This window comes from Gorilla gorilla, chromosome 11, assembly GCF_029281585.2.
Source record: "Gorilla gorilla gorilla isolate KB3781 chromosome 11, NHGRI_mGorGor1-v2.1_pri, whole genome shotgun sequence".
Lineage (NCBI taxonomy): Eukaryota > Metazoa > Chordata > Mammalia > Primates > Hominidae > Gorilla > Gorilla gorilla.
The window spans coordinates 77,599,895-77,616,029 of NC_073235.2; the positions used below are offsets into that span (position 1 = coordinate 77,599,895).

Sequence of the window (16,135 nt, forward strand, 5' to 3'; positions counted from 1 at the left end):
TTAGCCAAATAAATTTGGGAAATGTTGAATGTGTAGGCTTCATTTCACAGGACTTTTCATGACCTTAAAGTTATGTCAATTAAGGATTCATAACTTTAAAAAATGCCCCATGAATTCTACCTCACATTATGCTAAAAATTAAGTCACAGTAGATCATAGACCTAAAAGTGAAAGGCAAAGCATAAGTTTCTAGAAGAAAAATAGGAAAGAATCTTCATGATTTTGGAGTAGACAAAGGTTAAACAGGACACAAAAGGTCCATAAAAGAAAAGATTGATAAAACAGATTTTACTCTACATAGTGCATTTTATTCTGTTTAAATTATACCTCAATAAAAAGCAAAAAAGGAGCAAACAGTTATTTAACCTAATACTAGGAAAAAGACAAAAATTATACAGGTAACTACATCCAGAGACAGTGTGTTCCAGGAAACCTTACAGAAGCTTTGAGAAGGACACATACTATAAAAAATAATTAAAAATAAAAGAATATGTATAGTCAGCCTTCTGTATCTATGAGTTTTGCATCCATGGATTCAATCAATCTTGGATCAAAAATATGTGAGAAAAAACTTCATCTGTATTAAACATGTACAGACTTTTTTTCTTGTCATTATTACCTAAACAATATAGTGTAACAACTATTCACACAGCATATGCATTGTAGTAGGTATTAAAAGTAATCTAGAGATGATTTAAAGTATACGGGAGGATGTGCATAGGTGATACGCAAATACTACACGATTTTATATAAGTAACTGGAGCATCCTCAGATTTTGGTATCTTCAGGAGATCCTGGATCCAATCACCCACAGATATTGAGGAACAACTGTATATCTAAAAAAACGACTGATTTTCACAGGACTCTAAGTAGAAGTGGAGTAAGAGATTGAAAGAAAAGCCTGGCATACAGCAAACCAGTAAGGGCTTGACAGACAAGTCATACAACCCAACAACTAAGAAAATGCACTCATCTGAAAACCGGTAAAAAAAAAAAAAAAAAGAAATAAAGAAAAAAGATCAGTGTGTTTAATCTGCCTTTTGTGCATAAAATGTATTTCCAGTAACCAAAGAGTTGATGAAGGAAAAGTCTTTTATAGAATTTCAACAAGTGCAGAAGAATAAAATAATTAGAAAATTGCCACTTTAGCTGGCTGCAGTGGCTCATGACTATAATCCCAGCACTTTGGGAGGCTGAGGTGGGAGGATGGCTTGAGCCCAGGAGTTCAAGACTAGCCTGGGAAAGACGGCGTGACCCCCTCTCTACAAATAATTTAAAACAGCCACTTGTGGTAGTGTCGTGGTAGCGTCATGGCGGTGTACGCCTGTAGTCCCAGCTACTCTGGAGGCTGAGGCAGGAGGATCTCTTGAGCCCAGGAGGTCCAGGCTGCAGTAACCTGTGATTGTGCCACTGCAATCCAGCCTGGGTGACAGAATAAGACCCCATCTCTTTACAAAAAAAAAAAAAAAAAACCATCCTGGCTAACACTTTCGAAACCCCGCCTCTACTAAAAATACAAAAAATTAACCAGGCATGGAGAAGGGGGAGGAGGAGGAACAAGTGGAAGAGGAAGAAGACCACCATTTTAATCCCTAATGAAATAATGGATCTGGGCAACTATCATCAATGTCTGATTTTTAAAACCATTAGGAGAAAAGTTGATAGGAACTTCATAATGGTTGGACCAGGCTGACAGCATCTGAATTCACAGATTAGTCTTAAATTAACACCAAAGGTTGTTAAGGGTGGGGGCAGGGAATGTCAAAAGTCGAAAGTGAATCTAATCAAGCCTCCCTAGCTCCAACTACAAGGAAATTCAGGAGACAGAAAAAGAAGTTAAACAACACCACCAGGAGGCAATCATCCAAATCCAATACAGATATTTTCAATTTACGATGGGTTTATTGGGACATAACCCCATCATGAATTGAGCAGTATACTGACTGTATTACTTTCCCACCATCGTAAAGTCAAAAAACACTAAGATGAATCACTGTAAGTTAGAACAAATGACCTGGTCTCCTCAACAAGTAAATGTCACGGAGATAAAAAGAAGAGCAAAGTAAGAGGGTTGCTGTTTTCCATTAGAAGAAATTTAATAAACATACAACCAAATTAAGGACCTTTTTGGATCCTGATTCGAACAAAACAAATGCAAAAAGACATCTCTGAGTCAGGATTACTTTCCTACTTTTAAATTTCGATTTAAAAGTTCTCAATTATCCCATCCATCAACTTGTTTTCTTTCTAGAAATTATATATAGCAAATATATTTGACTCAACTAATAATTCTGTAACACTGTTTCTTTTTCAAATAGTAGCTTGTTAACCCTTCAACAGCAGTGCTCCCCAAAACATTTCAACGGGGATGTCAGTAGACACTAAAGAAAAAAAGGTGTGGCCAAACAAATCCGGGAAATGCTAAAACATACTTTTCTTTCTTTCTTTCTTTTTTTGTTTGTTTTTTTTTTTTTTGGCAGGACTCTTCACAGTCTTTAATATGCTAATGTAAAATGACTAGGGGAGCACCCAGAGTATGGCATTTTTGCCAAAGCTATTTGCTATTTGAATACTTTTTCACAGAACATCCCATGGGACTGATAGAACTCATTTTAGAGGAAATCAAAACCTTAAAACATGTTTATGTCTGTCATAGCTAAGTGTACTTAGATGCTTTTAATTTGATTATTTAAAAACAAAATAGGAGTATCAGCTAAACTACATACTAAATAAGTGACTTGTTTTCTATGGAAAAAAACACCACAAATACTTATCTAATAGAAACAAGCTATAAAGATTTTTACAACCCAAAATGTAAAAAATGGCTAAAAATACCAAATATTGCACACATACCTGGCAGAATTCACATGTAACTTGAATTTCATAAGTTGAATAACTTATCACATTCTTTTTCTCATGGCAAGAATACTGAAAAACAAAGTGGTTTCACACTGTTAAAAATAGTTCTGAAACACTTCTTGAAACACAGTAGAAAATAAAGTGCTCAAATTACTCTTTGTAACACTACTGTCACCCCAAAACTAGTCACTATTAACAATTTTTATAATAGAGTACTGCTCTTGAAATATCAACACACCTACACAAATATCCTAAACATAGGTATTAACATATCTAACTCCACCAAAGGGATTAAAAGTGGAAGAAACATTTAATTCAGCCCTTAGGGCTGTGATTGAAGGGCAGCCATTAAAAGAGTAAAAAAATCCTTACTTTGAACACTGATGAGAATGATGCAACCTAGTAATTCCATATTTCTCTTCAGAAAGCTTTTAATTTTAAAAAATGTACTTACTGATATTCAGCTTCTCAGCCTAATTCATCAAAATTTATTTGTCCCACAATGTAGTTGATCTATATAAACAGCTCCCATTTGTATCAGCTTAAGGACAAGTACAGTATACTGAAACTACTCAGATTGATGACCCATTTTTAAAACTCCACCAATGGCTTCACCTTATAGTCAGTGAAACCTCATCCAGTGGTAAATAAGAGTAACTATGTGGTTATCCAAATAAGCTAATGGTGCATAGAGGAAAATTGCATTTTTCATAATTTTGTTCATAAATGAAGTTTCAAGAATGTCATGCTCAGAAAAATTTGGTAATTCTTGTGGGGAAATGTGTAACTAGCCAAAGTTCAGAGTCCTGGAGTAAAGGTGGATCTGGTATAGGAAATAAGAAGAGAGAAAGTTTCTTCCCTTGTCCCATGCAAAATTTTTATCTGAGAGGGTTCCATTTCTTCACTCACATTCAACTTTACCATGCTGTCTGCGAGGAGAGGAAAAAGAACACTAGAAAAATCCAAGGAAATCTGTAATAGCCATGCTTCTGTCATTACAAGTAGAATATGAGCTCCATGAGGGCAAGGAACTTACCTTTGTGTTAACACCTACAACAGCGCCTAGCTCAGTTTAGTACAAGGAATATTTAAACATCAACTATACACAGACACAAAGATGAAGAAAACTCTCCTTGCATTTGAGAAACTTTCAGTCTAGAGGAAAGAGGAATATGGAAGTACAATTTTCAATTAATTTGGTAGGAATAAGAGTTAAAATATTATGAGAGTAGAGAGGTAGTGGAGGGATCAATCTGATAGCTCTAGAAAAACTTTCAGAGGGAGTTAGCCCTTGGTACCCTTCTCCTTAATCTTTTCTACTCTCCACTATACTATCCCCCTCCTCTACAAAACAAGTTTCTTACCTACACAGCAGCCCATTTCTTAGCCAACAAATAAAAACTCCATTCCCTTATTACCATTTTCTAATACCTAGCTAAGAGAGTTATAAATATTAACAGTTCAAGCACCCTGAGACAGAAACGATAACAATTCTGGGAGGCTTAAATGCTATATCTTTGTTAATCTAACTGAATCTAAAGCCTATAAATCCAGGCTTATCTCCTTTTTATTGCAGTGTTGCAAATATGCTCATAACAGAAGCCTGGAAGGGAGGTTTTGCTGAGCTATAGATTGTTGGAGAAGTCAATGACTGCACATAGACAATCGTTAATATATCACATTACTCTCTGGCAAGTATCTACAATCTATACTGGTAGGAAAATCAACTGTCATGAAAAGCACCCAGGAGAGTTCTAGGTAAAATTTTTTAGAAGTCGGCTTCTTTGATTTCTCTTAACTCTTCTTCTAACATTTCTTTATCTTCCTTGCTCTTGAGTTTCCATTTTGTACTTGGCACGAGTACTTCTTGCTAGATGCTGGGGATGTACTGGCAAATCAAGATAGATACCTGCCTTCATGGAGTTTCCAAGATAGTGATGGGGCTTACATTAACTAATCAAGCATCCAACTCAGAGCTCCTTTTCTTACAACCTCAAATTAAGAATCAAAACTATCACTGAATACCATAAATACAAATCTGATTATCCACATAGTAAATCCTACAGACTCAACCTTTTAGGTATACTTTGAGAGATACAAATTTAGCTATCATTTATATCTAATCTGACCTTCTAAATGCTACTTCCAATACACCATGGCCCATTTAACAGTATCAGACTGCCTGCCATCCTCTGAAAATCACCCTCAGTTTGCATATTATTTTAGCTCTAAAATATACCCTCCCAAATGAATGTTTGCCTCCTTTGATATTACACTGTCAAGGCCCACTTCAAATAACACTTCCTTTGTGATACCTTCCCCATAATCCAGATTGGAAATTTCTTCCACAAGCTATGTTGTTTATGCTTTGCTTACAGCATCCACATTGTGTTCTGTAATGTCATCTATTATATAATCTGTGTGCTTCTCCCACCCCATTCTACTGCCTACTACTTCTTGAAGAAACATAACACAGCCAAAGGAATATGAGCTTTTGAGTCAGAACTGGCTCCAAAACCTGGTTTTGTCACTCGTAAGTTATACAATATTGTGCAAGGTTCTAAGCAACTTTGCACTTCAGTTTCACCAACTATAATACAAGGGTAGTATCACCTACCTCACAGTTGTTGTAAGCATTTTAAAATAGTATATGTAAAGTATATAGCACAATGCTCGGCACATGAGTACTGGATAAAATGGCAGCTGCAGTTCTATTATTTCTACTGTTATTAAAATTATAAGGCTGTCTCTATTCATCGTTGTATCTGCACAGTATCTTACTTGCTAACAGCAGGCACAGAGTGACTGTTAAATTGTTAAAAGAAATTATATCAGTTGGATACATTTTAAAAAATTAAAAAAACTGTAATTTGTAAAATGTGTAAGTCCATATTTACTTCACATGGAAATAATAACTCTGCATCTTGGAGAGGCTACCAACCTCTATGCTCCAAGGTTTTAAAGAAATAGATGGCCAGGTGCGGTGGCTCACGCCTGTAATGCCAGCACTTTGGGAGGCCGAGGTGGGCGAATCACCTGAGGTCAGGAGTTCAAGACCAGCCTGGCCAACATGGTGAAACCCCGTCTCTACTAACAATACAAAAATTAGTCGGCTGTGGTGGTTCATGCCTGTAAATCCCAGCTACTCGGGAGGCTGAGGCAGGAGAACTGCTTAAACCCGGGAGGCCGAGGTTGCAGTGAGCTGAGATCGTGCCACTGCGCTGCAACAGAGTGAGACTCCAACTCAAAAAAAAAAAAAAAAAAAGAAAGAAAGAAATAGATTACATTAAATACCACCACCCCTTTAATCAGGAAAAGTGTAAACAGATGATTTTTATTAAAGAGACAGACCAGTAAATTTGGGTAACCTAAAGTTCAAATATTATTAAAAATCTAAAACATGACTTTCCCATTTCTCAGCAAATTGTAAATACTTCCATTCCAATTCTTCAATACTGGTGAAGGCATCTTAAGTAAATTGCTGAAATATACTCACTCATGAACATAAAGTAAAATGAAGGTTAAAGCAAAATGCCCAAAAAGTTAAGCTAAAATTAAAGTGCCATACCAATGTGTGTAAAAAGCAAAATAATATAACTCCCTCTTTGAGAAAAAAATAACAAAATACATCAGGAAATCAGGAATAAATTTAAGTAACAAATAATCTTTAATTTCATAGAGGTAACTATGAAGCAGTCACTGCACAGATACACATAAGAAAAAGTGTCCTCATTCTGGAATGTTTACAATGCCTTGTGGGTTTAAAAAAAAAAATCAGCTAGGCGAAAATGCCAAAGATTAAAAGTCCCAAATCAGACTGCATCTTGGATTTGCTCTTCTTTTACTAATAACTTGGTTCAAAGTGACAATGGCATTCTTAAGCGAATAAAGAGATTTTCTTGAAAACTACTGATACTACAACAATGGATGAATCTCAAAATAATTATGCCAAGTGAAAGCAGACAGTCAAAGAAATTATATTGTATGATTCCATTTATATAAAATTCTAGAAAATGAAAACCACAGCGACAGAAAGCAGATCACTGGCTGCTGAGGGACAGGAGTAGAAGGAGTGGGAGGGAAGGATTACAAAGGGGCATGAGAAAACTTTTGAGGGTGACATATTTATCATCTTGATTGTGGTGATGATTTTATGGGTGTATACATATAAGTCAAAACGTATCAAGCTGTATACTTTGAATATGTATAATTTATTATAAGTCAATTATACCTTAAAAAGCTGTTTTTAAAAGGATATCTTGAACTGTTTGAAAAATATATAAATCCTGCCCAAAGTGCAATGGCTCACACCTGTAATGATAGCACTTTGGGGTGCCGAGGCAGAAGGATCAAGAGGCCAGGAGTTCAAGACCACCCTGGGGAACATAAGGTTCTGTCTCTATACAAAAAAAAAAAAAGCAACTTAAAAATTAGCCAGGCATGGTGGTATGTGCGTCTAGTCCTAGCTGCTCAGGAGGCTGAGGCAGGAGAATCCCTTGAGCCTAGGATTTTGAGACTGCAGTGAACTATGCTCTTGCCAATACACTCCAGCCTGGGGGATAGAGCAAGACCCTGTCTCAGGAAAAAAAAAAAAAAAAAATATATATATATATATATATGTATATATATGTGTGTGTGTATATATATGTATACACACACACACACACACACACACAAATACCCTTAAAATATGAACTTCAAGGTTTGTGAAATAACCTTCCTGCCATAGCTGCATGAAGTCAAAGACCAGGGCTAATGACCATTTGACCATTCATAAATGGTATCTGTCAATTACTTAAGTCAGTGAAACTCACTCTAGTTTTTTTCCCTCATCCTATCCCACCATGGGCTGGATTCTTCATTTCACATCCTATAAAAACTCAGCATAATTTCCAGGTTTGAAATGGCAACTTTCTCTCTGTCTCCTGCTGGCAGGGGCTTAATAAAGTGCCCCCGGCACTTCATCCAAATTAAATACAACATGAAGCTTTATCTTCAACACTTAAAAATTTCACCTAGGTATGTGGTTCTGGTAGAATCAACATAAAACTATAAACATATTTTTCTTTTCTTTTTTTTCTTTTTGGGACGGAGTCTCGCTCTGTCGTCCAGGCTGGAGTGCAGTGGCGCAATCTTGGCTCACTGTAAGCTCCATCTCCCGGGTTCACGCCATTCTCCTGCCTCAGCCTCCTAAGTAGCTGGGACTACAGGAGCCCGCCACCATGCCCGGCTAATTTTTTTGTATTTTTAGTAGAGATGGGGTTTCACCATGTTAGCTAGGAAGGTCTCCATCTCCTGACCTCGTGATCTGCCCGCCTTGGCCTCCCGAAATTCTAGGATTACAGGTGTGAGCCACGGTGCCTGGTCCCTATAAATGTATTTTTCAAATGTGAATCTACAAAAATCTTAACATGTATGCTATCTACATGTGTTACTTCAGAAAAAAATAAATATTCCTCCATACAAACTGTTGTCTCAAACTTCAAATGAGAAATATGACCAAAAACAGCTCTGGGGTAAAAGAGCACTAACAATTGCTCCCAAGATTAGAGGAAGAGATGGAACAGAAAAATAGGGAAGAACAAATCCCTGAAAATTCTAAAAAAGAAAAGAAAAAAACCTACAAAATATATTGAGGTAACAGGCAGTTATTTTAATATAGGCATAAGAGGATCCTATGAACTGAGAACACTTGCTTGATGTTCTGCTGCAGAACTTAGATCAGTACAAAAGTGAAGGCTTCCTCTTTCCAGTTTTCTTTTTTTTTTTTTTTTTTTTTTGAGACAGACTCTCGCTCTTGTCGCCCAGGCTGGAGTGCAATGTTGCGTCTCGGCTCACTGCAACCCCCGCCTGCCAGGTTCAAGCCTCCAGAGTAGCCGGGATTACAGGCACGCACCACCACGCCCGGCTAATTTTTGTATTTTTAGTAGAGATGGGGTTTCACCATGTTGGCCAGGCTGGTCTTGAACTCCTGAACTCAGGTGATCCACGCCTTGGCCTCCCAAAGTGCTGGGATTACAGGTCTGAGCCATTGTGCCTGGCCCTCTTTCCAGTTTTCTAAGATAGTTCCACATACAAACATGTATATGTTCCTCATATTTTCTCTATTTTATTGCTATAAAGCATGTTATTTTAGAACTCCATATTTGTTTAAATTCTACTTTCAATTTTGTTTGTGACAACATATAGCAATTTCTGCTATTAGGTATCCTGTATAAATGATCAATGTTACATAATTCTAAAAAACCCTAAAGCTGTCGAAAGAGAGAGAGAGAGAGAGAGAGTGTGTGTGTGTGTGATCAATCTTACATAATTCTAAAAAACCCTAAAGCTGCAGAAACAGAAAGAGAGAGCAACAGCGAGCGAGCAAGAGAGAGAGAGAGAGTGTGTGTGTGTGTGTGTGTGTGTGTGTGTTTTAAGAGACAGAGTTTTGCTCTGTCACACAGGCTGGAGTGCAGTGGCATGATCATAGCTCACTGCAGCCTTGAAATCCTGAGCTCAAGTGATCTTCCCGCCTCAGCTTCCTAAGTAAGTAGCTGGGATTACAGGCAATGCTACCATGCCTGGCTAAAAGCTGAAGTTATCATTGGTGTTCAGAAGGAGATCACTTGTTATATCCTAATAATGTAAACTAAACTACACCTAATGAACTAAGGCATCATAAGGAACTTTAAATCTGCTCCAAGAATAATACAGAAGGGCAAAAAGAAAATAAAAGTTACCTTGAATACTACCATTCAGAGATAACTACTGTTAACATTCCAGAGTACACAGTCTAGTCTTGTCAATGTATGGTGATACATAACTTTATAAATTACAAAAACATGACTCTATGACAATGAAAAAAAGAAAAATATATAAATAGTATTATAACTTCCTCTAAAATGCAATTATCTAAATTCTGCCATATAATTAAATAGTAATGTCATTAAATAGATGTCATTTTTAACGGCTATATAGTACTCCATCATATAATTATTAATGGGCTTTTATCATCAATGAGTATCTTTGGGACAAATCTTCGTGCAATATCTGTAATAAATTCCACAAGATGAACTTCTAGAAGTGAAACTGCTGTATCAAAGTAAAGGCATATTTTAAGGCTTTCAATTTATATTGCTAAACTGCCCTCCAAATATACAGTATTGATTTCTACTTTACCAGCAGAGAAAGACCTCATTTCTCAATATCAACACCAACAGTGGATATCATTTTTTAACATTTTTGTCATATTAGTAAAAAAACTAATTTTTAAGTTGCATATCTTGACACACTAATGAGGCTGAACTTTTTCATATATATAATGGTCATTTGTGGTTCTATGTAAAATGCCTCCTCTGCCCAGCCCCCGCCTTTTTTTCAAGATGAGGTCTTGCTCTGTCACCCAGGCTGGAGTGCAGTGGCATGATCATGGTTCACTACAGGCTCCACCTTCTCAGACTCGAGCAATCCTCCCACTTCAGCCTCGCAAATAGCTGGAACCACAGGTGTATACCACCATCTCCAGCTAATTTTTACATTTTTTGTAGAGACAGGATCTCCCTATGTTTCCCAGGCTGATCTTGAACTCCTAGGCTCAAGCCATCCTCCTGCCTCAGCCTCTCAAAGTGCTAGGATTACAGGCATGAGGCACTGCACCTGACTCTTTGCCCATTTTTTTTTTTTTTTTTTTTTTGAGACGGAGTCTGGCTCTGTCGCCCAGGCTGGAGTGCAGTGGCGCAATCTCAGCTCACTGCAAGCTCCGCCTCCCGGGTTCACGCCATTCTCCTGCCTCAGCCTCCCGGGTAGCTGGGACTACAGGCGCCCGCCACTACGCCCGGTTAATTTTTTGTATTTTTAGTAGAGACAGGGTTTCACCATGTTAGCCAGGATGGTCTCGATCTCCTGACCTCGTGATCCGCCCGCCTCGGCCTCCCAAAGTGCTGGGATTACAGGCGTGAGCCACCGCGCCCGGCCTCTTTGCCCATTTTTAAAAAACAAAATGTTAGTTAAAATTCTCTCACTTGAATATAGAATATAGGCTTTTTCTTATGACATGGATTTCTGATCGGGCACCTCGTTGTTAGGTTCCTAATATAGTCCTAACTATTCATTTTGCAAATGAGGAGACTGAGGTCTGAAAGGGTAAAATGACTTATTCGAGGTCAAAAATGGGACAAAAATATTTCTCCTGCTATTTTACAACTAACAACTATACAGAAATTTTATGTAAACCACTTTTAATAGTACAGAGAGACTTTTAGAATTTCTAGAGTTATTAGACAGGCTCATTACCAAATGGAATCATGTATTATAAAATGCCAATAAGAAAAGAGAATAATAAAGAAAAACATTTTAAGAAAAGATGAATAGAAGAAAATGGAAGAAATTAACCGGCAAAACGCATCTTCCAACTTAAAATTCACATAAAAGTTAAGCCACCAGAGAAAACAAATATAGAGTGTCTGCACAGGAGGTAGCTCAGACAGGCTACCTGAGGGCAGCCCACTGTAATGTCTGAGTCTAAGCAGAGTGAGAAAGATGTCCACCGGGAGATAGATGAGTTGAGGGTTGGGCTGGGAAAGAGGTGGTCAGCCCTGCATTTAATGTTGGAGTCTCAGAAGGATAAGAAAAGAAGGGAAGGCAGCCTGATGTGAGCTGTCAATGCCCAAGTGGGCTAAGGCGGCATCCACATGAAGTAAAGGAGAGGAGTGGCACTAGTCCAGCACAGTGTGTCAGGACCCAAACAGGAAGACATCTACTTGATGGAGAGGAAAGGTGAGTGCCTAATGGCACCAGGCAATTCATTATGTAAATACGTGGATATTGATCAAATAAGTAAACATATCAAGGATGTGCTAGGTAAGAGTGAATTCATACTACAGTTGAAGGGAATTATAAATATAGAATGAACCTTGGTATTAGATGACATTTGAAGATACTGGTGGTAACTTATGGCTCTCAACATAAAGATACAGAAATATAGATGTTAATGTGTATATGCACGCATATGTGGTCATGTAGGTCCCTAGCTGTGTCCACTGAGAGGGCCTGGGAACACTGAAACCCCAATAAGCACACTTAGCATCCAGACTCTGGTGTGTGATATAGGTTGAATATATGTCCCTGCCAAATCTCATGTTGAACTGTAATCTTCATTGTTGGAGGTAGGGCCTGGTGAGAGGTGTTGGGGCAGATCCCTCATGGCTCAGTGCTGTCCTCTCAACAGTGAATGAATACTCAGGAGATCTGATTTTTTAAAATTGTGTGCCCCCTGCAACTCTCTTCCTGCTCCTGCTCTCACCATGTTATGTGCCTGCTCCTGCTTTGCCTTCTGCCATGAGTAAATGCTCCTTGAGGCTTCCTGAGAAGCTGAGCAGATGCCAGTGCCATGCTTGTATAGCCTGTGGAACCAGGAGCCAATTAAACCTCTTTTCTTTATAAATTACCCAGTCTCAGGTATTTCTTTATAGCAATGCAAGAATGGCCTAATACGGTGTGTAAACACCATTCTCCACCAAAAGGGACCTCAGCTCCTTGAAGAATTGGCTGATTCTAATTCAGCAGTACAGGATGGGTCTTGTAGTGGAAATAAAGAAGTCCTTCCTTACTTTCTGGCACAAGATATTCAAGAGCCAATCTGTACTGCTGCCAGATTTGGCCAGAAAGTAAGAAAGGACTTAAATCTGGGATAATATGATGATCAAAATAAATAATGATAGTAATGGATCACATCGTGAATAAAGAGGGTTCTATGAACCCATCCTGATATAAAGGAATAAACTGAACATTTGATAAGAAACAGGATATTTATATCATCTCAAAGTATTATTTCTCCCTATACAGCTTAATTACTAAGGGCAAAAGTAATTTACAGCACAAAAGCCTGGCAAACATCACCTTAATCAAGTGATGTGACTTAACCCCACAAGAAATAAGAAAGATAAAATCATGTGCCACTGATAGAATGTAATAAGAATGTAACAGCATCACTTCTATAATAGTCATGCCAAAGATATAGAACCTGTATCTAATAATGAAGAGTATTATATAACCCCAAATTGAGGTAAACTCTATAAATTAACTGGCATAATAATCTCCAAAAGCACCAAAATCATTATAGTCAAGGAAACATTAAGGAACTGTTTCCGATTTTAAAAGACCAATGCGACGTAACAAATAATTGCAACCTGAGATTCTAGACGGAATCCTTTTTCTATAAAGTACATTATCAGAACAACTGGAAAAACTTAAATGTGACCTGCAGATTAGATAGTAGCAATATATCAATGTTAACTTCCTGACTTTCATGGACATATTGTGATTTTGTAAGAGAATGTCTTATTGTAGAACCCTTAAAGAGTTTCGAAGTAAAAAATAAAAACTTATAGAAGGAGTTTAAGTTGTATGTAAATAATATGCACTGTAATAATTCATTACACAGCAGTCCTCCACTTATCTGCAGCTTCACTTTCCATGGTTTCAGTTACCCACAGTCAACAGCTGTCTAAAAATATTAAATGGACAACTCCAGAAACAAACAATTCAGTTTGTTTTAAACAAAACAGTTTTAAACTGTGTACTGTTTTAAATAGAGTGATGAAATCGCATCTTCTTGCTCCATCCCACCCGAGATGTGAATTGTCGCTTCGTCAAGCACATCCAGGCTATATATGCTACCTGCTCATTACTACATAGGAAAAAAAATAGCATGTATAGGGCTCAGTACTATCTACAGTCTCAGGCATCCACTGGGGCTCTTGAAACTTATCCTCCACAGTTAAGGGGGGAGTACTGTATAACCATTATATAATTAGCATAGATGTAGTTTGTAGCAGCAGTCATGAAAAAAACACTACAAGATATATTTATTCTCTAAGAACTCTGCTTGTTTTTTGTTTATAATTTTCATGCTATGATATATATCAAAGAATAGAAAAACTACATTCTGCACTGCAAGGTTAACAGCAAATAAAATTATACTACAGTAGAATAATTTACAAATCAGAAGACTCAAAGGGTGATATTATATAATCATTTATTCTGTTAGCTCCTTGTTCCCTTTTTAAAATATGACATGTAGGTTACGTCTGTTGAGGAAAAGGAAGATGCTTTAGGCTGTAGTATCAATATTCCCATGTCATTTTTAATTCTATCACTGAAGTGATTCACACGATAAAATATTTTATTTTCCTACATCCCTATCAAAAACAAATGAGGAAAGCAATTCACTTCGTAGAAAATATTGCTGTTAAATCAGTCTACAAAAATGGGAGGGAGCAATCACATTTCTGGTGACTAACGTTAGAAATATCCGGATTCTAAAATATGAATTTGATCTTCTATTTAGTTGGTTATAGAACTATAAACGTTGCAAACTCTTAACCTTTTAAGCACGTACTCAAGTTTCCAAACAAGTTTCTAAGATTTAGGTAATACTAAATGTTATAGATAATACATAGCACTCTGAGCATTTGCTATACAAATCATTTACTTTATAAAATTTATTTGGAAAACATTTCACTGCCTATTTTGTATCTAATACCATATTAAGAATAAAAGTTGCTTGATGTTACCACGGTTTTTATGAAAATACATAAACATTTTTTTAAAAAGAATAAGACATAGTCCCTGCCCTTAAAATCAGACTAGTAAGGAAGAGAAAAAGTGAAAATAGTAATTCAGTGATACATATAATAATAAAGACAGGCTATGGGAACATAAATCAAAAGCATTCATATTCCCCTCTTAAAGAGCTTGATCTGCCAACAGTGGAGAAAAGGGCAATCCTATATATCCATGATCCTGACATACCTGCCTCAGGTAAACTAGGGGAGATACTGACCGAGTTAAGCCAATCAGACTACCTCTTCAGGAAATCTGTAGAAAGAAAAAATCAGTCACACAGAAGTGAGCATCAGAGATTCAAAATCATATTTTAGGACCGGTAGACATTTTCTGTCATGTTCTTACTGATAAAAAAAAAAAACTAATAAAAGCCAGAATGGAGTAGGCACAGAAAAACAGAGGTGAGAAATCATGAAGGGAAATAGTTTCTGTGATGCCCAACTATGTTTTGTGATTGGATCCGAGAGTCTCCAGTACCATTAGTATGAGTCTCATCCCCTCTTTTTACTTGAATTTATCTGATTGAGTTTCCATTGCCTAAATACCTAGCCAATCCTGGAGAGGGCCCTGAAATGCTACTAAAGGAAGTAATGCCTGAGTTGAGTTTTATCAAAGCAAGAGGCATCAGCCATTCTGGGATATTTCATAAAGAGGAGACAGCATGTTGAGGCACAATAAAGCACAGTCCACTGAGGAGACTCTGAGAACCTCTGATAGCTGAAGTGTGAGACTGTAAACCAAAAATAAAATTCTAAGCCCCCCAACCAACAGACCCTTCCCTTGGCCCAGGGCATTCCAAAGTTAACCCGAAAAACTAGTTAAGGCCATGATGGGAAGTGGAGGTCCCACATGCCTCATTTATACCCTCCTCCCTTTGAAATGCAGGCACAGCTGACCAACATTAATATCAACACAGAGACCGTAAGATTGATAGAACAGACTCTTTAAGTCTGGTAAGAAACATTTACAGTCTATTCTCTTGCATGATAAAACCTTATTCTCTACAACCTCTTATCTTAACCCAGACATTCCTTTCTATTGATTCCAGGTCTTTAGATAGTAACTCTTTCAACCAACTGCCAATCAGAAAATCTTTGAATCCTATGAACTGGAGCACAGCACCCCACCCCCCAAACTTCCAGTTGTCCTACCTTTCTGGACCCAATCAATGCACATTTTAAATGTATTGATTGATGTCTTATGTCTCCCTAAAATGTATAAAACCAAGCTGTAGCCCAACCACCTTGGGAACATGTTCTCAGGGTCTCCTAGGTTGTGTCATTAGCCACTGGCTACTCATATTTGGTTCCAAATAAATCTCTTCAAATATTTTATAGAGTTTCACTCTTCTCATCAACAGGACAGAAGATTAAGACAGTAAGACCAGAGAGATATCCAAATCTTGAAAGGCCTTTAATAACATGGTAAAATGTTTGGATTCCACCATTACCTGCCCTTCCACCATCCTTCCTTCCCTTCCCACTGCCCCAAGGTTATATAAGCTATGGCCCTGGGTCAAAGTGCTGAGTTCTTCACACTTTAAAATTGTTAAAGGTGGGGGTGGGGACACAAAGAAGACTATGCAACAGAGATCACATGTGGTTCCCACAAGGTCTAAAATACATATGATCAGTCTCCCAGTCTCCCACTCCCCCATTAAAGAAAAAGT

At 37.5% G+C, this 16,135-nt stretch overlaps 1 protein-coding gene across 7 annotated transcripts in view; it reads right to left on the reverse strand.

Moving 5' to 3' along the window:
- ATF2 (activating transcription factor 2) overlaps positions 1-16,135 on the reverse strand; it is a 97,020-nt gene that overhangs the window by 61,532 nt on the left and 19,353 nt on the right. For all 7 annotated transcript variants that reach the window (XR_008677378.2, XM_063695006.1, XM_031008774.2 and 4 more), the window contains one exon: positions 2,854-2,928. Coding sequence is in view for 5 of the 7 variants with exons in the window: in XM_063695006.1 (XP_063551076.1) it covers positions 2,854-2,885 (32 nt within the window). In the remaining 2 variants the exon portion in view is untranslated. The remainder of the gene's footprint in view (positions 1-2,853; positions 2,929-16,135) is intronic.